This window comes from Nomascus leucogenys, chromosome 4 (assembly GCF_006542625.1).
Source record: "Nomascus leucogenys isolate Asia chromosome 4, Asia_NLE_v1, whole genome shotgun sequence".
NCBI classification, from domain to species: domain Eukaryota; kingdom Metazoa; phylum Chordata; class Mammalia; order Primates; family Hylobatidae; genus Nomascus; species Nomascus leucogenys.
The window spans coordinates 53,411,220-53,431,984 of NC_044384.1; the positions used below are offsets into that span (position 1 = coordinate 53,411,220).

At 36.3% G+C, this 20,765-nt stretch overlaps 1 protein-coding gene across 1 annotated transcript in view; it reads right to left on the bottom strand.

The window, feature by feature from the left end:
• Positions 1-739: 739 nt before the first annotated feature.
• TAF4B (TATA-box binding protein associated factor 4b) overlaps positions 740-20,765 on the bottom strand; it is a 167,913-nt gene continuing 147,887 nt past the window's right edge. The window contains exon 15 of the mRNA XM_003261982.4: positions 740-2,594. Coding sequence (XP_003262030.1) covers positions 2,427-2,594 — 168 coding nt within the window. The 3' untranslated portion in view covers positions 740-2,426. The remainder of the gene's footprint in view (positions 2,595-20,765) is intronic.

Here is a 20,765-nt window from a genome sequence, read left to right on the forward strand (position 1 = left end):
TGTCTCAAACCCTTAGCCTCAAGCAATCCTCCCACTTCGGCCTCCCTAAGTGCTGGGGATTACAGGTGTGAGGCCCAGCTGCAAAATAAATATTGAAGGCAGAGGGTCATGAACTCCAATGCCTAAATGAATCAGGCAAAGGAAGGTAAACTTATGCCTGTGTATCTAAAATAGACAGCTGCTGGTTAGCTCTGGTGGATTGTTGCCATACAAAAGGATACAGCTAGGGATTCCAGATCTTCTAATTTCTCAAAAGAAATGGAAATATAGATTCTTGGGAATTAAAACATTGGCAATCCATGTGAGTCAAGGAGAATGCATTTGTAGATCAAATCTACTCCAAGCCCACCATTTTGCAAACTGCACAGAAGAATACCTTGGATACACTTATTTGTTCTTTCTTGTGTAAGATATATTTCACAAGACAAAGTTTAAAAATGAATATTAAAAATAAATTTTGAAAAATACCTTAGTTAAAAAACCCTGATAGGCAAGAAAAGCTTTTGTAATGAGTATGCTTAGCTTTCTTTGTGAATCAAATAGCATGCAAATTTACAACTATTTCAAAGAAAGTGATACAACAACTTGGATCTGAAGTGACTTTCTGGAACCAAAATGCCCATACTCCAAAGTAACTCACAATCCGAGCTAGGAAAAATTCACAGCCCGGCAATTTGAGCACATCAGGGGCTAACTACTAAGGACAATGGTTTTCAAAGTCAGGGACTGAGCAAAGTTATTCTTATAATAAAATAAGTATTTTAATGAAGTATTTGAAATAATTTTAAACATCTGATCAGTAAGATTATACACAAATGAGTATGCTGCACTTTACAAAAAATAAAGGTAAGCATTTAAATATACAAAAACAACTTTGGATAAAGATCTCTTCTTAAAGTACTCCTTTAACATACACATAATTTACAGCATTTTACATAACTTGCTGAAACAAAAAAAATGTAGCCAATTTAAAATTTACTATAGTGTAGAATATGGCCATAACATTCCCAATGTGAAGAACAGGATGAAGAAGAACATACGTGAGGTGGTTTTTTTTCCTCCAAATTCTTATAAGTATAGCATTTCCCATTTTTGAAATACCTTCTTGGAGGATTCAATCATTTTTTTCTGTATGTGATTCTAACTACAGTGATTATTTTTCATCAGCTGTATTCCACACACGTGGAATTTTCTTTTTTTTTTTTTTTTTTAAAGAGGGTTTGCTTTGTCCGTCAGCTTCTTCCTCAGGTGAACACATATAACTTGCTTCTCATATTTAGAGCTCATATCCCCAAGAATGAAATATTGACAGTACCTTTTAAGGACAGAATCCAACATAAGTCTTATTGTTAAAAATTTCTCATCATCAATTAGGATTTTTTAAATGTGCCAACACGCTTAAAACTTAGGATAACTAAAAGATATTATGGCAGAAGGAACTACAAAAACTATCCTTCTTGGGATTTAAAACAATACAAAACAAAAAATAATATTTTCTTTTTGAAATACTCTAATTTGAAAACATCTGTTACATTCTCCTTTCTGGTTGTGCTGTGATTTTTTTTGCCCATCAACAAAACATGTACCAGTTGTTTTGGAGTTCCGATTCTACCTCTTCCCTTCTTGGGCGTATGCAGCACATTTCCTGTTTTATGATACCATTTTCACATTCCCCTCATCAGTTTGAAAGCAACGCCCTAATGTTCCTTCTAATACTTTGCACCTTTTCCATTTTTTCAACAAAATATATCAGTAGATTCAATTTTAAGGTTTGCCTGACAAGGATGTCCCCTCACTTGGTACCAGAAATGGCATATGGTGATGTGAAGCAGAGAATTAGCAACCCCAGGCACAATCTATCCCCATTTGTCTTGTTTTGACAACATTGGAACTCAGCCGACCAAAGTCACCACAGGCCCTACTCTGTGGCCTGTCATGTACAGAAGGTGACTGTCATAGTTAGCTAAGCAACTTCTGATTCCAGCCCAGAAAACCTACCATTTTGGGATGGGTTCAATATAGAATGAAATAGTCATTCTTGTATTTTCTTATGCCTCTTCCTTTCTCCTGCATCTCAATGCATGCTGTATTAGGGAAAGACACCTCACCTGCTACAATCTGGCAAATGAGGCAGGCAGTAACAAACAGGGCCTTAACTTGCTTTAATTTAATGCACAGACGGGCAGATGCCTAATTCTGTGCAAAGTGTATTTCATAACTGATTTTCAGAAGACAAAGATGAATTTGAGTCTGTAAGAGCCCCATCAGATGGATAGGTAAGAGTTAATAAAGTTTCTAACTGTAAACAATGCTCTTTCATGTTGGTGATTATTTTCCAGAAATTGAAATTTCAGGACAGTGCGACAATGCTCTTTGTGTCTTCTTTGGCAGTAAATAGCAAGGATCTGGATGGAAAAGTGGAGTGGTCACTTAAGAAGGGCCAGGTATAGAGCTCGAGAATACTTCATCTCCCGTTCCTGTTCCATACAAAATATCAAGTCCCTGAGGCAGATTCTCGTGATTCTTGGACGATGCAACTGTTTGGTGGCTGTCAGGCTGGATGTCCCAGAAGCAAGAAGGTTGTCTTTTAAGCCCTAAAAATAATAAAAGGAAAAGCAATTTGAAATAAAAATCTTTCATAACCCTGTCAATTCTAGCATGTAAGAGCCCACTACCCTCTGGTCACTGGATTAGCTACTGGAGATAATGTAATGATGAAGACCTAACCCTGTCCTCCAGCAGCCAGTCTCAAATGGCCATTAAACCTATCACCTGACCTCATTCATTCTTTCCTGCTCACCTGCAGCATGGCAATAGCCTCTGAACTGGTTTCTCCATTTCCAGGCTCTACTTTGCTCCATTCTTTCCAGTGATTGCAGGCCAGACTTTCCCTCTTTAAAGGTCTTAACGCAAATCTTTTGAGAGTGAAAGATGTGTTTATCACTTCGATTGTGGTGATGATTTCATAGCTGTATGCATACATAAAAATCTATCAAATGTATACTTTAAATGTATGCAGTCTTTTGTATGTCAATAATAAAAAATAACAATGAAGGCCTTTCATGGTTCAGATCCCACCAGGCCATGGTTCCAAAATCTTCAATGGTTCCCCATTGCTCAGAGCAGCTTCTTGAGAACCACGCTGAGCACTTTTCATATATTATCTCTTTTCTATCATACAAAATTGCAGCCAGTTATATGAGCGCTGCCCCCATTTATCAAATGAGGAAACAGGGCTTAGATAGGTTAAGCAATCTGTTCAAGGTCACATAGCACAGTTGAGCTGTGACTCAGTTTCTAATCAGACCTAAAGTAAGTGCTCTGGTTGGGCACAGTAGCTCACGTCTGTAATCCCAGCACTTTGGGAGGCCGAGGTGGGTGGATCACCTGAGGTCAGGAGTTTGAGACCAGCCTGGCCAACACGGTGAAACCCCATCTCTACTAAAAATAAAAAAATTAGCTGGGTGTGGTTGCGCATGCCTGTAATCCCAGCTACTAGGGAGGCTGAGGCAGGAGAATTGAATCCGTGAGGCGGAGGTTGCAGTGAGCTGAGACCACACCACTGCATTCCTACCTGGGCAACAGAGTAAGACTCTGTCTCAAAAAAAAAGAAAATAATAAAAATAAAAATAAAGTAAGTGCTCTTAACCACTGTGCTATATTATCCACCATATCAGGTATAAACCCATCACTCTGGCTTCCTTCCCTCTAGCCTCACTTCCCATTGCTCCTTTACAAGACATCTTAACTGCAGCCACATGGCTTCTCTGCCAATAGGCAGAGATTAGCAAAGAGGCCATTCTAGGCCAATCTACTCATCTTTTAAGACCCATTTCAAATGGGTCTACCTGTCCTTCATCCAAGGAAATCTCACTGTGGCAATTACCTTACGTTGTATTATAGTAATTTGTATATGCTCCCACCACCACCACATACCCACTAGACCATAAGCTTTCTGAGGACAAGGACTATGGTTTCTGTCTCCTCTAGGGCTTAGCAGAGTTCACAGAACAACACAGGTTATCCACAATATTTTCTAAACTAAATGTACTGGTTTAAAACAGAACAACATGAATTCTAAATGTCATTTTAAGATGACGCAAACACAACACTCCTGTAATTAAGACAGTTTTCTGAATATATTTACCAATATGAATTACCAATATGTCTATATACTATTACTTTTAATTGGAAGAAAAGAAAAACACAAAACTCTCAAAGGATAATTTTGTAAAAATGAAATCCTTTAATTTTTACCTTTGTTTCAAAACAAAATCCTTTGTTTCAAAAAACGTCTCAATAGTACTGGCAACTCTCTTTTATCCACCCAAAAGACATACATAAGGAAAGATATTTACCTAACATAGGAAGAAAATCTGGTTCTGTTACTGTCCTTTTATAACCATTAAATTTTAATTACTCCTTCCACCTTTTTGGGCTTCTTGTTTTGTTTTGATGGAGGGGAAGGAAATCCCTTAAGGTCTCCAAAACAGCATGGTCAAAATCAGTCAAACTTAATTCCATGCATGTTCACAGCGTGACTTAGGGGTACTTTATCTGATGGACAAATAAAACTTCTTTAAGAGATACTACCCAGTTTTTGAGGGACATGATATCGCAGTCATATTTTTATACTCATTAAGTTAAACTTGTTCATAAGTATCCATGGAAAAAATTTGGAAAGTCCACATTCTAAGAGGAAAAAAAATTGGTCTCAGCTGCACAATTGTTTGGCTACTTATCCCAGAGCCCATCTACAGTATAGAGCCAGTCTCTCGCCACTTCTGCAGGGTTCTTGGTAATGAATGCAATTTGTACAAGTGTAAGCCTCTGGAACTTCAGCTAAGCCTGGCAGTGAAGCACTAGCATGTCACTCTGCTAGCATCAACACTCAGAGATGGTGTAACTCAGATGTAATTTTAACTACTGTAAATTATTACCATCAAAATATCTTCATAAGATTTTTGCAGAATGGGACCAAAAGCTCAGTTTTGTTTGGAAAATTGAATAAAAAGTACATATTAGGAAGAAAGTTACTAAAACATGTAATTGGCAGTGAGTGGCAATTTTGTTGTTTACAGGAGTAACCCGTTTAAAACTACAATATATTTAGGCCAAGGCAAGCAAATCACTTGAGGTCAGGAGTTCAAGACCAGCCTGGCTAACATGGTAAAACCCCATCTCTAACAAAAAAAAATTAAAAATGAGCTGGGCATGGTGGTGTGCGTCTGTAAGCTCACTTACTCGGGAGACTGAGGTGGAAGAACTGCTTGAACCCGGGAGGGAGAGGTTGAAGTGGGCCAAGATCACGCCACTGCACTCCAGCCTGGGTGACAGAGTGAGACTCTGTCTTAAAAAAACAAAAAACAACTATAATACATTTAACTAGAGGCAATTTCTTTAGCCATAAATTAGATATATTATGCTAAAACTGTATCTACATGTTTATAAATCTTCTAAGAGTTTTCCTAAAATCAGTAATTTGGTGTTTTATATGAAATTTTAAAACAACTGGCTAGACAGACGCAATGTCTTGACAATTCCACATCTATGTGAATACCCAGAAATATGCCATGGGTTCATCAAAAGATATGTATAAGGATGACTACATTCACAAGAGCCCTAAGCTAGAAACAATCCGAATGAGTACATTAAGAGTACAATAAATTGTGGAATAGTCATACCATGGAATAATACACAGCAATAATGACTGGGTAACATGAAAGAGTATCACAAAAATGTTCAATGAAAGAAACCAGACACAAAGGAATTCATACTGTATGATTCAACTTCTACCAAGTCCCAAAACAGGCAAAGCTAAAAAAAAGTCAAGAGAGTGAGTTCCCATGGGGGAGATGAGAAGTGATTAGAAGGAGAGTGAAGTTTTCTGGAGTTCTGGTGATGTTTCCTTCTTGATCTAACTACTGCCTACATGAATGTGTTCATGCTGTGAAAACTGTGGTGAGCTTATGACTTGTGTACTTTCTATATTGATGCTATATTTCAATAAAAAAATTAAATTGCTACCCCAAAAACCTTGCCTCAGAAGGAAATTAACATGGAAGCAAAGAGTCGGGGGAAAGGAAAGACAATAAGGCAAAATTGTCAAACAGAAAAAAAAAAAAAAATAGAGACCGAATCATCTGAGTAAAGAACAAAGGGGTCACAGTTCATGTTTGTCATGTGACAAGCCTGAAGGATTCAGGGGAAAGAGCCATATTACAGCTGCCAGCACAGAGTTGAAAAGAAGGTCATTCCAACAGGATGCAGCAGAGGGCCTGAGGCAATGTTATAAATGAAAAAAACCCCAAGGGACATTCAGTAACCCAACAGAAATGTCTTTCATAATTCACAACTTTACGAAGGTGATAGCATTCTCTTCCCCCAAATAGCAGCTAACTTAGAAAGTCAATCTTTCTTGAATCTGAATACAAAATAAATAGCATTTTTATTCCTGAGCTTATGATTTGGCAAAGTCCACAACTGTAACTTGTCAATCACAATGACCTGGCCAGAATAACCAGCTACTCTCAGTTATTCACAGTCAAGGGGGCAGAGAGTGCACAGATAACTTACAGCCATAAAAACCAAACCTGCTTTTTCACCATCAGTTTTAATTTTCCTCTGCCTCACCAAGTCCTTTCCCCAGAGCTGACTAGGACTGATTTCTGGTCACATTAGAAATCACAAAGAATACTAATGTGGTTAAGGGCCCAGAGTTTGTAAGAAGAAAAAAAAAACGCTGTTTATTCTTCTCATTGTTAGTGTACTCTTCGTTTCAGAAATAGAAGGTTTTCCCATGTAACTTTCTACATGAGGATATTCCTTAATCTGGATTCTTCGCCTGGGTGAAAATGAAAGATGAAACAACCAATTCATTTCCCAGGTGCACAACAGATGTCCTAGGAAGCCGACTGAAACCTAAATGTTAACATCTTCTAAAATTGCCAGATCAATTATGTTAGCCTTCATAATTGTTATTCATTAATGTTACCCAGCCCACTAACAATTTATCTCACCTAATTTGTTTTGTTATACCACTAAACTAAGTTTCTTGTTTTTATAATGAAACTTTTGAGGAACTCTATTGCTCTAACAAGAAAAAATGGAAAATCATCAGTTACCAATTTTAGATAAATAACACCATTTCAATAACGATACCAAATAACTAAAAATAACTAGTAATCCAATTTTTATCCCTTCAACTTAATACAGCAGTGTACTTGTGAAATAAAACCTTTAAAGATTTTTCTACTTCTTTTTCCACATATCCTTAAATTAGATGACTGCTTTACTAAGTTAGAAGCAGAAAGGACATCTTTATGAACCCAGTGACTTCAGGAATCCTGCTGGGGTTTGCAGTGACTCCATACGGGCCTCTCCTCCCAAGAGCCACCATCCACGGTAATGTAGCTTCATGCTAGTCCATGTTCTGATTCCATTCAAAATTATCTGGGTTACTGGGTACCTACTATGGGCAAGAACTGTGCTAGGCGGCATAAGATATACAGAACTGAATGGTGGCAAACACTCATTGTCTCCTCCATAGGCAATTTCAAATTACTTAATTTCTCTGTGCCTCAGTTTCCCAATCTGCAAACTAGAGATAGTAATACTAATTATCTCATATGGCTGGTTTGAAGATTAAATGAGAATGGCATACGCTCTATAAATGTTGGCCCTATTCTCATAATGAATTCCCTAGTCAGTAGGAAGGCACTGAAGGGTTTACAAACAGGAAACAGTGTAATTCTAGCTCCAGACCTTTTTTCCCATCCCATAGTTAAAACTAGTTAAACTTTTCCTACCCAGGTCCTATTCTCTCAAGTCTTCACTAAATCACTGGTTACTGAACACACAAATTGTGCTGCCATACTTACCTTATCCCTCTCAGTGAAATTTCTGAATTTTTTTTTTTGAGACGGAGTCTCGCTCTGTCGCCCAGGCTGGAGTGCAGTGGCGCGATCTCGGCTCACTGCAAGCTCTGCCTCCCAGGTTCACGCCATTCTCCTGCCTCAGCCTCTCCGAGTAGCTGGGACTACAGGCGCCCGCCACGATGCCCGGCTAATTTTTTGTATTTTTAGTAGAGACGGGGTTTCACTGTGGTCTTGATCTCCTGACCTCGTGATCCGCCCGCCTTGGCCTCCCAAAGTGCTGGGATTACAAGCGTGAGCCACTGCGCCCGGCCGAAATTTCTGAATTTTAAAGGAGCCTTGAATGCCTAAAGCTCCAAAGTAGACTGATGGGCATTTCAGACATGTGACAGGTGGACAGTAAGTTTTTCTTACACCCCTCAAATTAAATAGTGGAGGAGCCTGCTGCTGAACAGAATCAACTAAGCTTATCAATATTGTCTCTAGAAACTAAAAGTCAATCTCTTTCATTCAATTCCCTGAATCCTAAGACTAATAAAAGCAAAATTTGTGTCCCTGAATCTGAATAGTTAACCAAACACAAAAACTGAGAATTTCTTAATAGAGGAATCAAGAGGCAAAGATTCATGACATTCTCAGATTCTACCTGATTTACACTAAGTCCCAACCTCATGCCACCATGGCAGCTCTTAAGGGATGGCTCAAGTCTTTTCAGCTTTAAGGAGGAAACAAGGTCCAAACGTGAGAAATAGGGAGTAAAATGAAGACCTGGCTCCAGAAAAAAAAAACTGAACATCTTCTAAGTCTCAGAAGCAAAAATAAATAAATGTGTCCTGGATACCTGACCCAGTGTTACAAGAACACTGAAAATCTATATTCATAATACCCAAGCTTCTAGGCCTTAAAGGGGAACACAGGACAGAAAAATACTGAGCTTCAAAATTGACTGCCCTCTGCTGGTCAACAAGCAGAACTTCTGAAGCAACAGAGCTCTCATCTTTATCACCTTCATTTTATTCCTTTCTAGTTATTTCAGAATACAGACAACACTGCATGTTAACTTCTGCCCCATTTTATCACTTCTAAATGTCTATGTTTCAATAGTACTTTACAGAAGAAAACACTGATGTGACATGGAATCACTGGCTTCTATTTACAATTCTAGCTCTGTAATTATGAGCGCTATAAAGATAATATACTGCCTGTCATAGCTAATGATCACCCCCATCTTTATCTCCAACAGAACGCTCTCTCATTTTCTGGATGCCACTGTTCAATTTCTTAATGACTTCCAATTGAATGTATTATAAGTATCCCAAATTCTACATGTTTCAAACTATCATTCCTTCCCTTCCTCCTCTTATTTCAAGGAATGCCTAAGCCAGAAAACTGGATGTCATCCTCAACTCTTTCTCTATAGTCCATCTGCCACTTATCTATTCTACCCCCTTAATAGTTTCTAAGCCATCTACTTCTATATTTTCACTTCCATTATCTTCTGCCTAGATTACTTCAACAGCCTTCTAAGAAACCTCCCTATTGCCAGTGTTAATATTGCTTACACTGCAGTGAGAATGATCTTTCAAAAATAAATAATCTGACAATACTGTTTTCTTGCTTGAAATGCTCCAGTGGCTAAGGTTTTCCTACAAGAACCAAGTCTAAACATCTAAGCATGACATATATAGCCATCCATGACCACACCAAAGTTTCCCTCCCTAGTCTCATCTCTCATTCCTTTCTTCTTGTCTCGAACTATTGATTAGGAACAAAATATTTTTCCTCTTTGATACAGACAATTAATTGCACATAGCATTCTCTCTTCAATGAACTCCACTGATCCTATCCTTATTGTCACATCATCTAAGTTCTTTAGGATTCAGCTAGGATATCATTTCTCCCCAGTGCCTACAAACACAAACTTACCCCAGGTCTAGCCCAGGTGCAACTCCTATGCACTTTAGTAGTACTTTTTATTTCCCTCTACCATCATACGTCTTCAGTGCAATGTAATTATCTCTTTAACTTATCACTTACTAGAATAAAAAGATTTTGTACCTGTGAATACTTTACAGTGTTTGGCATGTAGGTGATATCATTTGTAGGAGAACCATGTGTTTGGAGTTACCCAATAACATCACTTATATGAATAAACAGTGAAAATAAACCACACTATGAGCTTTGGACCTTCTAATTCAAGATCCTGCTGTCATTCTTAGCTTTAAGCCAAACCAATCTGGGGTGAAAGGTGGGGTATGTGAAGTCCTTTGATGGTTCATTCAACTATTACTCAGCCCTCTAACGTCTTACCTCACCTACTCATCCCCAACCAAGCTGCCACTAGATGGAATTTGTTCAAAAGACTATTTTCTGCCATTTTCTCCAAACATTAAGAAAGTGCTTCGGCCCACCAAGGAATTCGACACAGAAGAACAGCAAAAAGCCAAATAAACAGTGAATTCTGAAAGGCAGTAAATTACTTCCTATGGCCAAGCAGACAACCTCATGTCAAGACTTTCCCACTTATACTATGGTTATTTTCTTTAAACTTTTACTAAGACACTTGCAAAGTCCTCTGAAAACTCACATAAACTATGTCCAGAGATCGGTTTTACCTATTTTTTCTTAAAATTTCTTCAAAGGACTGCTAAACATTTTTCTTTAAGAATTAGCTTTGATTTTTCCTTGGAGAATTGTGAATATAAGAAAGAGCTACAATATAATAAGGGTTGCTGTGCCTCAAAACTAAAGGTGAATTTATCAATATCTTTAAATGTATTAATAGTAGTTTTGTTTAAAACTCTAGTAACTCTAGAGTTGGTGAGTTGCATACAGGCTGATAAATAAGTCTAGAATGAAATATGAATTTATAGAAAAAAAAGAAAAACCATTAGAAATTGGAAACATAAAAAAACCATTTTTCTTTTCATAAAGTCTTTAAAAGATATATGACCATTAATAATAACATACCAGGGAGGTTAGAACATACGTAGCAGTAAAGTAGGTGACAACAATAGCACAAAGGATGGAAGGGTGTGTATAATTAACTATTTGGTTTGGATTTATTTATTTATGTATTTATTTATTTATTTAGAGGCAGAGTCTCTTATTTATTTATTTACTTACTTATTTATTTATTTATTTATTTATTTATTTATTTATTTAGAGGCAGAGTCTCACTCATTGCCCAGGCTGGAATGCAATGGCGTGATCTCGGCTCACCGCAACCTCTGCCTCCCAGGTTCAAGTGATTCCCCTGCCTCAGCCTCCCGAGTAGCTGGGATTACAAGCACCTGCCACCAAGCCCAGCTAACTTTTGTAGTTTTAGTAGAGACGGGGTTTCTCCATGTTGGTCAGGCTGGTGTCAAACTCCTGACCTCAGGTGATCCACCTGCCTTGGCCTCCCAAAGTGCTGGGATTACAGGCATGAAACACCGCGCTCAGCCAAATTACTTGGTTTTAAGAGACTCTTCCATTTTGTGTGAAGTGGTATTAATTCAAAGCCAAGTGTAGTCAGTTAAGGATGCACATTGTACCTTTGAACAGAGTCACAGCAACCATTAAAAAAAATAAAAGGGCCAGACACAGTGGCTCACGCCTGTTACCCCAGCCCTTTGGGAGGCTGAGGCAGGCAGGTCACTTGAGCCCAGGAGTTCAAGACCAGCCTGGGCAACATGGTGAAACCCTACCTCTACTAAAAATGCTAAAATTAGCCAGGCGTGGTAGTGTGTGCCTGTGGTCCCAGTTATTCCAGAGGCTGAGGTGGGAGGATCGCTTGAACCTGGGAGGTCGAGGCTGTAATGATTGTGCCACTGCACTCCAGCCTGGGTGACAGAGCAAGACTCTGTCTCAAAAGATAAGTAAGTATATAAATAAGACTATTAACTAAAAAGGAAACAGACAACGTAGCATAGAATGCTAAAATACTGTTTGATTAACTCAAAAGATGGCAGAAAAGGAGAAAAAACCTGGGAAAATTAAAAACGAATAGCAAGACAATGGACTTAAATCCAGTCATAGCAGTATTTACATTAACTATTGAACCAAACACTCCAAATGAATTTTCATTCTGGTAAAAAAAAAAAATCAAAACTCAATTATATGTTATTTATAAGAGACCCGCTTTAAATAAAGACACAGATAAGGTGGAAGTAAACCAAAGGAGAAAAGATAAACTATGTAAATACTAAGGGTGAGAAAGCTGACATGGCTATAATAGTATCAAGCAAAGCACTAAAATAAAACTTTTAAAAAATTAAAAAAACAAAGACTTCAAGACAAGGAATATTACTAGAAAGGAAGATCAATTCGCGAGGACAAAAGGAGGCAATTCACGAGAAAGACATTCAGTATTCATCAAGATAAACCATGCAAGCCCAAGTCGTAGTAAACTTAAAGGACGAAAATCAGGCTATGTTCTCTGACCACAATGAAAACACCAAACATTTGGAAATTAAACAACATACTTCTAAATAATCTGTAGGTCAAAAAAGATACCAGGATGGAAGTTAGGAAATATCTTCAAAGTTGATAATAAAAACACAACATATCTAAATTTGTAGGGTTGAGGCTAAAGTAGAAAACTAATGGAATTGTATAGCTTTAAATGTAGAAAAGAAATGTGTAAGGTCAATTACAGGCTTCCACCTTAAGAGGCTGGAAAAAGAACTCAATATAAATAGAAGAAAGGAAAATAATAGAAATAATAGGAGTGGAAATCAATACAATAGAAAACAGACAAATTTTTTGAAAAAATTAAAGCTGTAAGTTAGTATTTGGAAAGGATTAATAAAATTTGTAAACCCTTATCTAGACTGATCAGGAAAAAGGGAAAAAACACAAATGATCAATATCAGAAATGAAAGAAGGGATAACATCGCTACAGACATTAAAAGGAGACATGGTTAATCAATTCATGTAAACAATTCCAGCAACTTAGATGAGTGTAAAAATTATTTGAAAAATACAATTTTCAAAAGCTGATACCAAAAGAAAGAAAATCCAATATTGAGTTTTCCCAGCCTAGAAAATTCCTGGTCCAGATGGCTTCATTGATAAATTCTATCACACATTTAAAGAGAAAGTAACTCCATTTCTACACAAACTTTTTCAAACAAAAATGGCAGGAAGAAGGGATACTTCCCAGCACATTGTATGAGCACAATTCAAAGCAAGCTAACAAAGACATTACAACAAAAGAAAATTACAGATCAATATTATTCATGAACATAGATGCAAAAATCCTCAACAGACTAAATGAATAGCAAAATTGAATCTAGTAACATGTAAAATCAATTGCATATTATGACCAAGTGGGATTTATCCCAGGATTAAAAGGTTAGTTAAAATTGTCTGGGTGCGGTGGCTCAGGTCTGTAATCCCAGCACTTTGGGAGGCTGAGGTGGGTGGATCACCTGAGGTCAGGAGTTCAAGACCGGCCTGGCCAACATGGTGAAATCCCATCTCTACTAAAAATACAAAAATTAGCTGGGTGTGGTAGTGCACGCCTGTAATCCCAGCTACTCGGGAAGCTGAAGCACGAGAATTGCTTGAACCCGGGAGGCTGAGGTTGCAGTGAGCTGAGATCGCGCCACTGCACTCCAGCCTGGGTGACAAGACTGAAACTCCATCTCAAAAAAAAAAAAAAAAAGTTAGTTAAAATTAAAATATCAACATAAGAGAATAAATTGAAAGAGAAAACTAAGTTAACATAATTTAAATTTAATTTAAAACCCAATTAAGAGAATAAAAGAAAACTCATATGAAAATTAAATAAACAAATAAATTTGTATAAGCCTTGACAATATTCAATACCCACTATAGTAAAAGCTTTCAGTCAGCTAGGAAGAAAAGAAATTTCCTGTATGTAAAACCTATAGCTAATGTCATATTGAGAGTAAAATATTAGATGTTTTCCCTCTAAGATCAGGAATAAGGCATGCATGTCTGCTCTCACCACTTCTATTAAACATAGTAATGGGGATGTTAGCCAGTGCTCTAAGGCAAGAAAAGAAAAGAAAAAGCATAAAGACTGGAAAGGAAGAAGTACTCTTATTTTTATTTGCGGACAGCATGATTTGCTTAGCAAATCCTAAGACATTTATTCCAAAAAAACCTCTAGAACAATTAAGCGAATTTAGTAGAGTGGAGGACACAAGATCTATGTCAAAATCAGCTTTACTTTGATATGTTAGCAACAAACAATTGGAAAGTATATAACTTTAAAATATACTTTCAATAGCATCAAAAAATTATACCTATGTATAACTGGATAAAAGATGTCAAAGACTTGTACTTGGAAAACTAAAACATTGAGATAAAGATGACAGAAGTAAATGGAACAATATTGGAAGTCTCAATATTGCTAAGATGTAAATTCTCTGCAAATTGATCTATAGATTCAATGCCATCCTAATAAAGAATACCTAGACATTTTTGTAAGAATGACAAGATGATTCTAAAAATTCATATGAAGATACAAAGGACACAACACAGAATAGCCAAAATAACCTTGTTTTTAAAAAGGACAAAGCTGGAACACTCACACTATCTGATTTCTAAACTGTTACAGTAATCAAGAGAGATTGTAGTATGGCATAAATAGAGAAAAATAAACAAATAGAGTATGTGTATAGATATGTCCACATATATAGTTAATTGATTTTCAACATAAGCTATAAGGTGATGCAATGGGGAAAGCCTTTTTTAATAAATGGGGTAGAGTAACAGGATACCTGTATGTGAAAAAATAAACTTTCAACCCCCACTTCACAGCAGACACAAATATTAAATCAAGATAGATCAAAGACCTATAACATAAAAGGTAAAACTATAAAGCTTCTAGGAAAACACAGGGTAAATCTTCACAACATGGGGTACACAAAGATTTTTTTAGGATACAGCAAGTACTAATTATAAAAGAAGACAATGATAAATTGGACTTTGTCAAAATTAAAACCTTCTGCTCCTCCAAAAGGCACCATTATGAAAATAAAAGTACATTGCTAAAGGGAGTATGAAATGGTACAACCATCTGAAAAAGTTTAGAGTCTCTTAAGATTAAATATACACCTATCCTATGATCCAACAGTAGTACTCCTATTTATCAAAGAGGAATGAAAATATAGGCCACAAAAAGACTTTTACAAGAATGTAGCTTTATATGGGTAAAGCACCTTTATCCATACTAGCCAAATATTGAAAACAGTCCAGTAACACTGAATAAACAAATTATGGAATATTTATACAACAGAAGACAACTCAGCACTAAAAAGAATGTACTACTGATATGTATAATGTGAATAAATCTCAAAAACATTATGAGTGAAATAATTCAGAAACAAGACTACATTATCATATGGTTTCCAATTCTACAAAGTTTTAAAACAGGAAAGATTAAGCTATGGTAACAGAAATTAGATCAGTAATTGCAGAGGGGGTCGGAGGTGGTAAAAGGCATAATAGAACTTTCTGGGGATCATAGAAATGTTTTATATCTTGATCTGGGATAGTGGTTACAATTAAAACCAATACATTCTATTGTATATAAATTATACCTCAATCTGAAAAGCAAACGCAAAGTTAATTTAAATTTTTAACTTAAAATTGAGATTTCAAAGTCAACCCTTCCTGAAGACTTCCCCAAAGGAACATGGTTACTCTTTCCTATGATCTGGTGTACCTTGGTACAGAAGTATGAGAAGTTTGTCAAGCTGGAATTCTACATCCACAAACATTATGATAGCTACAGAAATGTTTACTCCAACACTTATGTGAAAAGATGTTTATAAATTTTAAAAGTTACCTGAAAGATACTACAAGATCCTAGAATATGGTAACTCAATATTATAAATATTACTGAAATGCTTGAGAAATTTATGTATCAGTGTTTGTCAATGGGGATATTATTAGAATTCTGGGTAAGCTAAATTAAGTGAATTTGCCCCCTCACGCTGTGCAATGTTTAGTATCGCTGGCCCCAAGCCACAAAATGCCAACAGCACACAACCCACCCCACCCTTCACTGAATCACTGTGTCAAAACACCACCACTTCACACATTTCCAAACACTCCATAGGAGTACAGTTGAGAACAGTCTATAAGCTAATGGTCAAAAACACATATAAGCAGCATTTTAAAAAACATCTAATTACTAGACTTAATCTAGCTTGCCATTTTATTTCCAAAACTAATAATTTAACTAACAATTACCTTTACTTGCTTAACTTCCAAGGACAAATGTACATACTTTTATTTGCTATATGTAATACTAGTTTGGGACGATGAAGAATAACTGATTTTGTTGAAATCCCTAATGAGGGAAGCCAAATACAACCACTGAAAGCACGTCAACAGCAACAAACTGTAACACACAATAACATTAGCAAACTACTGAGAGGAGTAATAAATCCAGAAGATGAACTGTCATGAACAGACCTGATGAATGGCCCATTTACGTATAATACTGGGTTAAAACAACAAAACAACAACAAAACACCTGGGTATTCCCATGGTGTTCTTTGTGCCAGAAGAGTAGTAGCAAACAACTAAATCTCTTTGAATAACACATTCAAAGTTAAAGCAAGCAGATATTAATTAATCTACTTTACAGTTTTAGTATTTAAACTTGTTGCAATCAAAACACAACATAACCATTTAATGACAAGGTTTGCTAGGCTTCTAGCATCTACTCATATATGCAGAGTTAAGAAGGAACACTGAGGAACAAAGAATAAAAAAGGATACCAGATCACATACATGGCTAGTGCTAAGAAGCAGAAAATGAATTAAACTGGCACACGATCCTAGAGGAAGAGACTAAATCACAATCAATAAAGTTTTCCCAAAGAAGAGCACAGGGCCAGATGGCTTCACTATTGAAATCTATCAAACATTTACAGAAGAATTAACACGAATACTTCACAAACTCTTCTAAAAAATAGGAGAGGAGGGAACACTTTCTAATCCATTCTCCAAGAATGGTATTACTCTGATACCTAAACAAGCTAAAGACATCATGAAAAAACCACTGCAGACCATTATTCCTTATGAACATGGATGCAAAACTCCTCAATGAAATACTAGCAAGCAGAAACTAACAGTATATAAAAAGTGCTATACACCAATAACCAAGTGGGATTTATCCCAGGAATATAAAGTGGGTTCAATACATAAAAATCAATCAATGTAATACACCTTCTTTAGATAAAGGAAAAAAAAAGGACGATCATCTCAAAAGAGGCAGAAAAAGCATTTGAAAAAACCTAACACTCTTTCATGATAAAAAGACTAAACAAACCATAAATATAGAAGGGAAACTGGCCGGGTCTGGTGGCTCACGCCTGTAATCCCAGCACTTTGGGAGGCCGAGGCGGGTGGATCACGAGGTCAGGAGTTTGAGACCAGCCTGACCAACATGGTGAAACCCCGTCTCTACCAAAAATACAAAAATGAGCCAGGCGTGGTGGCATGCGCCTGTAATCCCAGCTACTCAGGAGGCTGAGGCAGGAGAATTGCTTGAATCCAGGAGGTGGAGGTCGCAGTGAGCCAAGATTGCGCCACGGCACTCCAGCCTGGGCAACAGAGCAAGACTCTGTCTCAAAAAAAAAAAAAAAAAAAAAAAAAAAAAAAAAAAAAAAGAAGGGAAACCTCCTCAACCTTAAAAAAAAAAAAAAAAAAAAAAAAGCATCTATGAGAAACCCACTGCTAACATCACACTTACTGGTGAAAGACTGAACTCTTTTCCCCTAAATTCTGAAATAAAAAACGATGTCTGCTCCACCATTTCTACTCAACTAGTACTGGAGGTTCTAGCCAGGACAATTAGGCAAGAAAATGAAATAACAAGGCATCCAGAAGTGAAAGAAATACAACTACCACTATTTGCAGATGACATGATCTTGCATATAGAAAATCCCAAGAAACTCACAAAAAATTTTTAGAACTAATAAACGAGTTCAGCAAGGCTGCAGGATAAAAAAAAATCAATGTACAAAACTACACAGTTCTATACACTGACAATGCACAATCCAAAAATAAAATTAAGAAACCAACGCTATGTACAACAACATCAAAAAGAATAAAATATTTAGGAAAAAATTTAACTAGTGGTACAAGACTTGTTCACTAAAAACTATAAATATTGTTGAAAGAAACTGAGGAATATCAATGAAAAGACCATTTAGTATTGCTGAGTTGGCAATACTACCCAAATTTGTCTATATATATTCAATGCAATTCCTATCAAAATACCATCTACCTTTTTTTTTTTTTTTTTTTTGGTTGAAATTAACAAGCTGGTCCTAAAATACACATGAAAATATAAAGGACCCATAACAGTCAAAATGATCTTGGAAACAAATAGACTCACACTTCCCAATTTAAAACTTACTACAAAGTTATAGTAATCAAGACAGTGTGGTACTGGTGTAAGGATACATAGATTGATGAAATAGAATCGAGAGCCTAGAAATAATTCTATATATCTACTATCAACTGAGTTTTGACAAGGCTGTTGAGATCATGCAATGGGGAAAGAATAATGTTTTCAAAAAATGATGCCTGGACAACTGGATAGCCACATGCAAAAGAATGAATTTGGGCCCCTACCTCACACCATATACAAAAATTAACTCAAAATGGATCAAAGATGTAAATGTAAGAGCTAAAACTATAAAACTCCTAGAAGAAAACATAGACATAAATTATTGTGACACTGGATTAAGTAATGGTTTTTTTGGATATGACAACTAAATACAAGTAACCAAAGAAAAAAATGATAAATTGAACTTATTTCTAGAAAGTCGATGTACAAATGGTCTACAAGCACATGAAAAGATGCTGAACATCATTAGTCTTCAGGAAAATGCAAAGTAAAACCACAATGAGATACTACTTCTACACACATTAGAATGCCAATAATAAAATTTTTAAAAGGCAATAACAAGTGTTGGCAAGGATGTGGAGAAAGTGGAACCCTTGTGAATTGTGGATGGAAAAGTCAAATCATGCAGTTGCTATGGAAAGCAGTTTGGCAGTTCCCAAAAACATCAAACATAGTCACCATATGACCCAGACATTCTACTCTTAGGGATATACCCAAGAGAAATGAAAATATATGACCACCTAAGAAGTTATATATGAATGTACATAGCAGCATTACTTATAATAGCAAAAAGTATAAACAACCAAATGTCCTTCAGCTGATGAATGAACAAAATGCATATTCATACAATGGAACATTATTCAATCAAAAACAAGAATGAAGTACTGATACATGCTACAATACAGGCAGACCATGAAAACATTATGCTAAGTGAAAGAAGCCAGACACAAAAGGCCCCATGTTCTATGATTCCGTTTATATGAATGCCTAGAATAGCTGAATCCTTACAGACAGAAAAGTAGATTAGTGGTTGTCAGGAACTGAGAGGATGACTGCTAATGGCTAAATAAACAAGCTATTTCTTTGTAGGGTAATGAAAATGTTCTGGGATTAAATAGTGGGGATGATTACACAGTCTTCTGAATATACTAAAAAGAGCTGGACTGGACACTTTACAAAAGTGAATTTATGTACATAAATTATATCTCGATGAAAAAAGTTGGCACACACCTGATAAGCCAAAACAAGTTCAAATAAACACTTCAAAATCAACCTATGTTTACTTTCCTTCAATATTCCATGGAATTCTTGAGAAAAATGCATACATAAACAGAAGCTAAATAGGGTACACTAAATATCATTATAAGGTAAACCTAAGCAGATTCACTGTTTTTCATGTAAACTCGGTATTGTGGATAACGTTGATTGAAAATCTGAACATCTAACTGGGACAAATTTCACAGAGAAATTAACCATCATTTAAACTATGAAAAGGTAATAGAGTTACCAACCACTTTTCCAATAAAGATTGGTTTGTTGTTAATCAACACTCATCGATCACTTTGGAAAACCCTCTAAGACCTGACTGATACTTACTATAGGCAATCCTATATAACAGGCAATTCATGCTTCTCATAGTCACTGAAGTGTAAACCAAATAGCTGCATAAAGGCAGAAAGAGACAGGTACAACATTATGGAATAATAACAATATAACTGGTCCTGTGAGTATACTACAACTTAAGGAGAGTAATAGTACTCTAAATTATAGAAGAAGCAGGCAGAGGAGTGTTTCAAAAACTGTTTCCTGGGAGCCTGAAAACTCACAGAAATTATCTTAAAGCTGGACAGCCTTTTAAAAAAAAACTTTCTTAGCATAAGCTCATGATTAGGCTAACTATAAAGTGATATGAAGAAAAAAATACCATGTAAAGCCTCAAATATTACATATAAAACACCATCAACACACAATTTGCCCTGGGAAGAACAGTAACTGGAATACTTAAAGGCACAGTGGAATGCAACACTAAAAATACTTGAGAAAAAGACATGGGAATCTTAAATTCTGTGAGCTCAACATTTTGCTAATAATAAACTGATAATTTTCAGTTTAACAAGTATCTATGGCTGGCTATCATGGCCACCATGCTAACAAGGTGCATTATGGGCTCCCCTCGTACATCCCTAATCATGCTTTGTGGTAAGGCAGAAAAGGCCATAGCGGCTTAAATCCAGCACTGCTATGATAAAGAAAGCTAACTTTTTGGACTACTAAATTCCAAGCAAGCTGAAACCTAGCCACTGTACTTAGTAACACTGGGTGAACAGAGGGAGGGAGGGAGGAATGAATAAATGAATGAATGAATGAATGAATACAAATGCCATCTCAACAAGTATATTACAACTCCTAAAGGATGGAAAGAAGATTACCAATTCAATTCAAAAGACTGAGAGATGACAAATGCCATCATGGATTATTTTTTAAAATAATAATATCCAGTATTGATG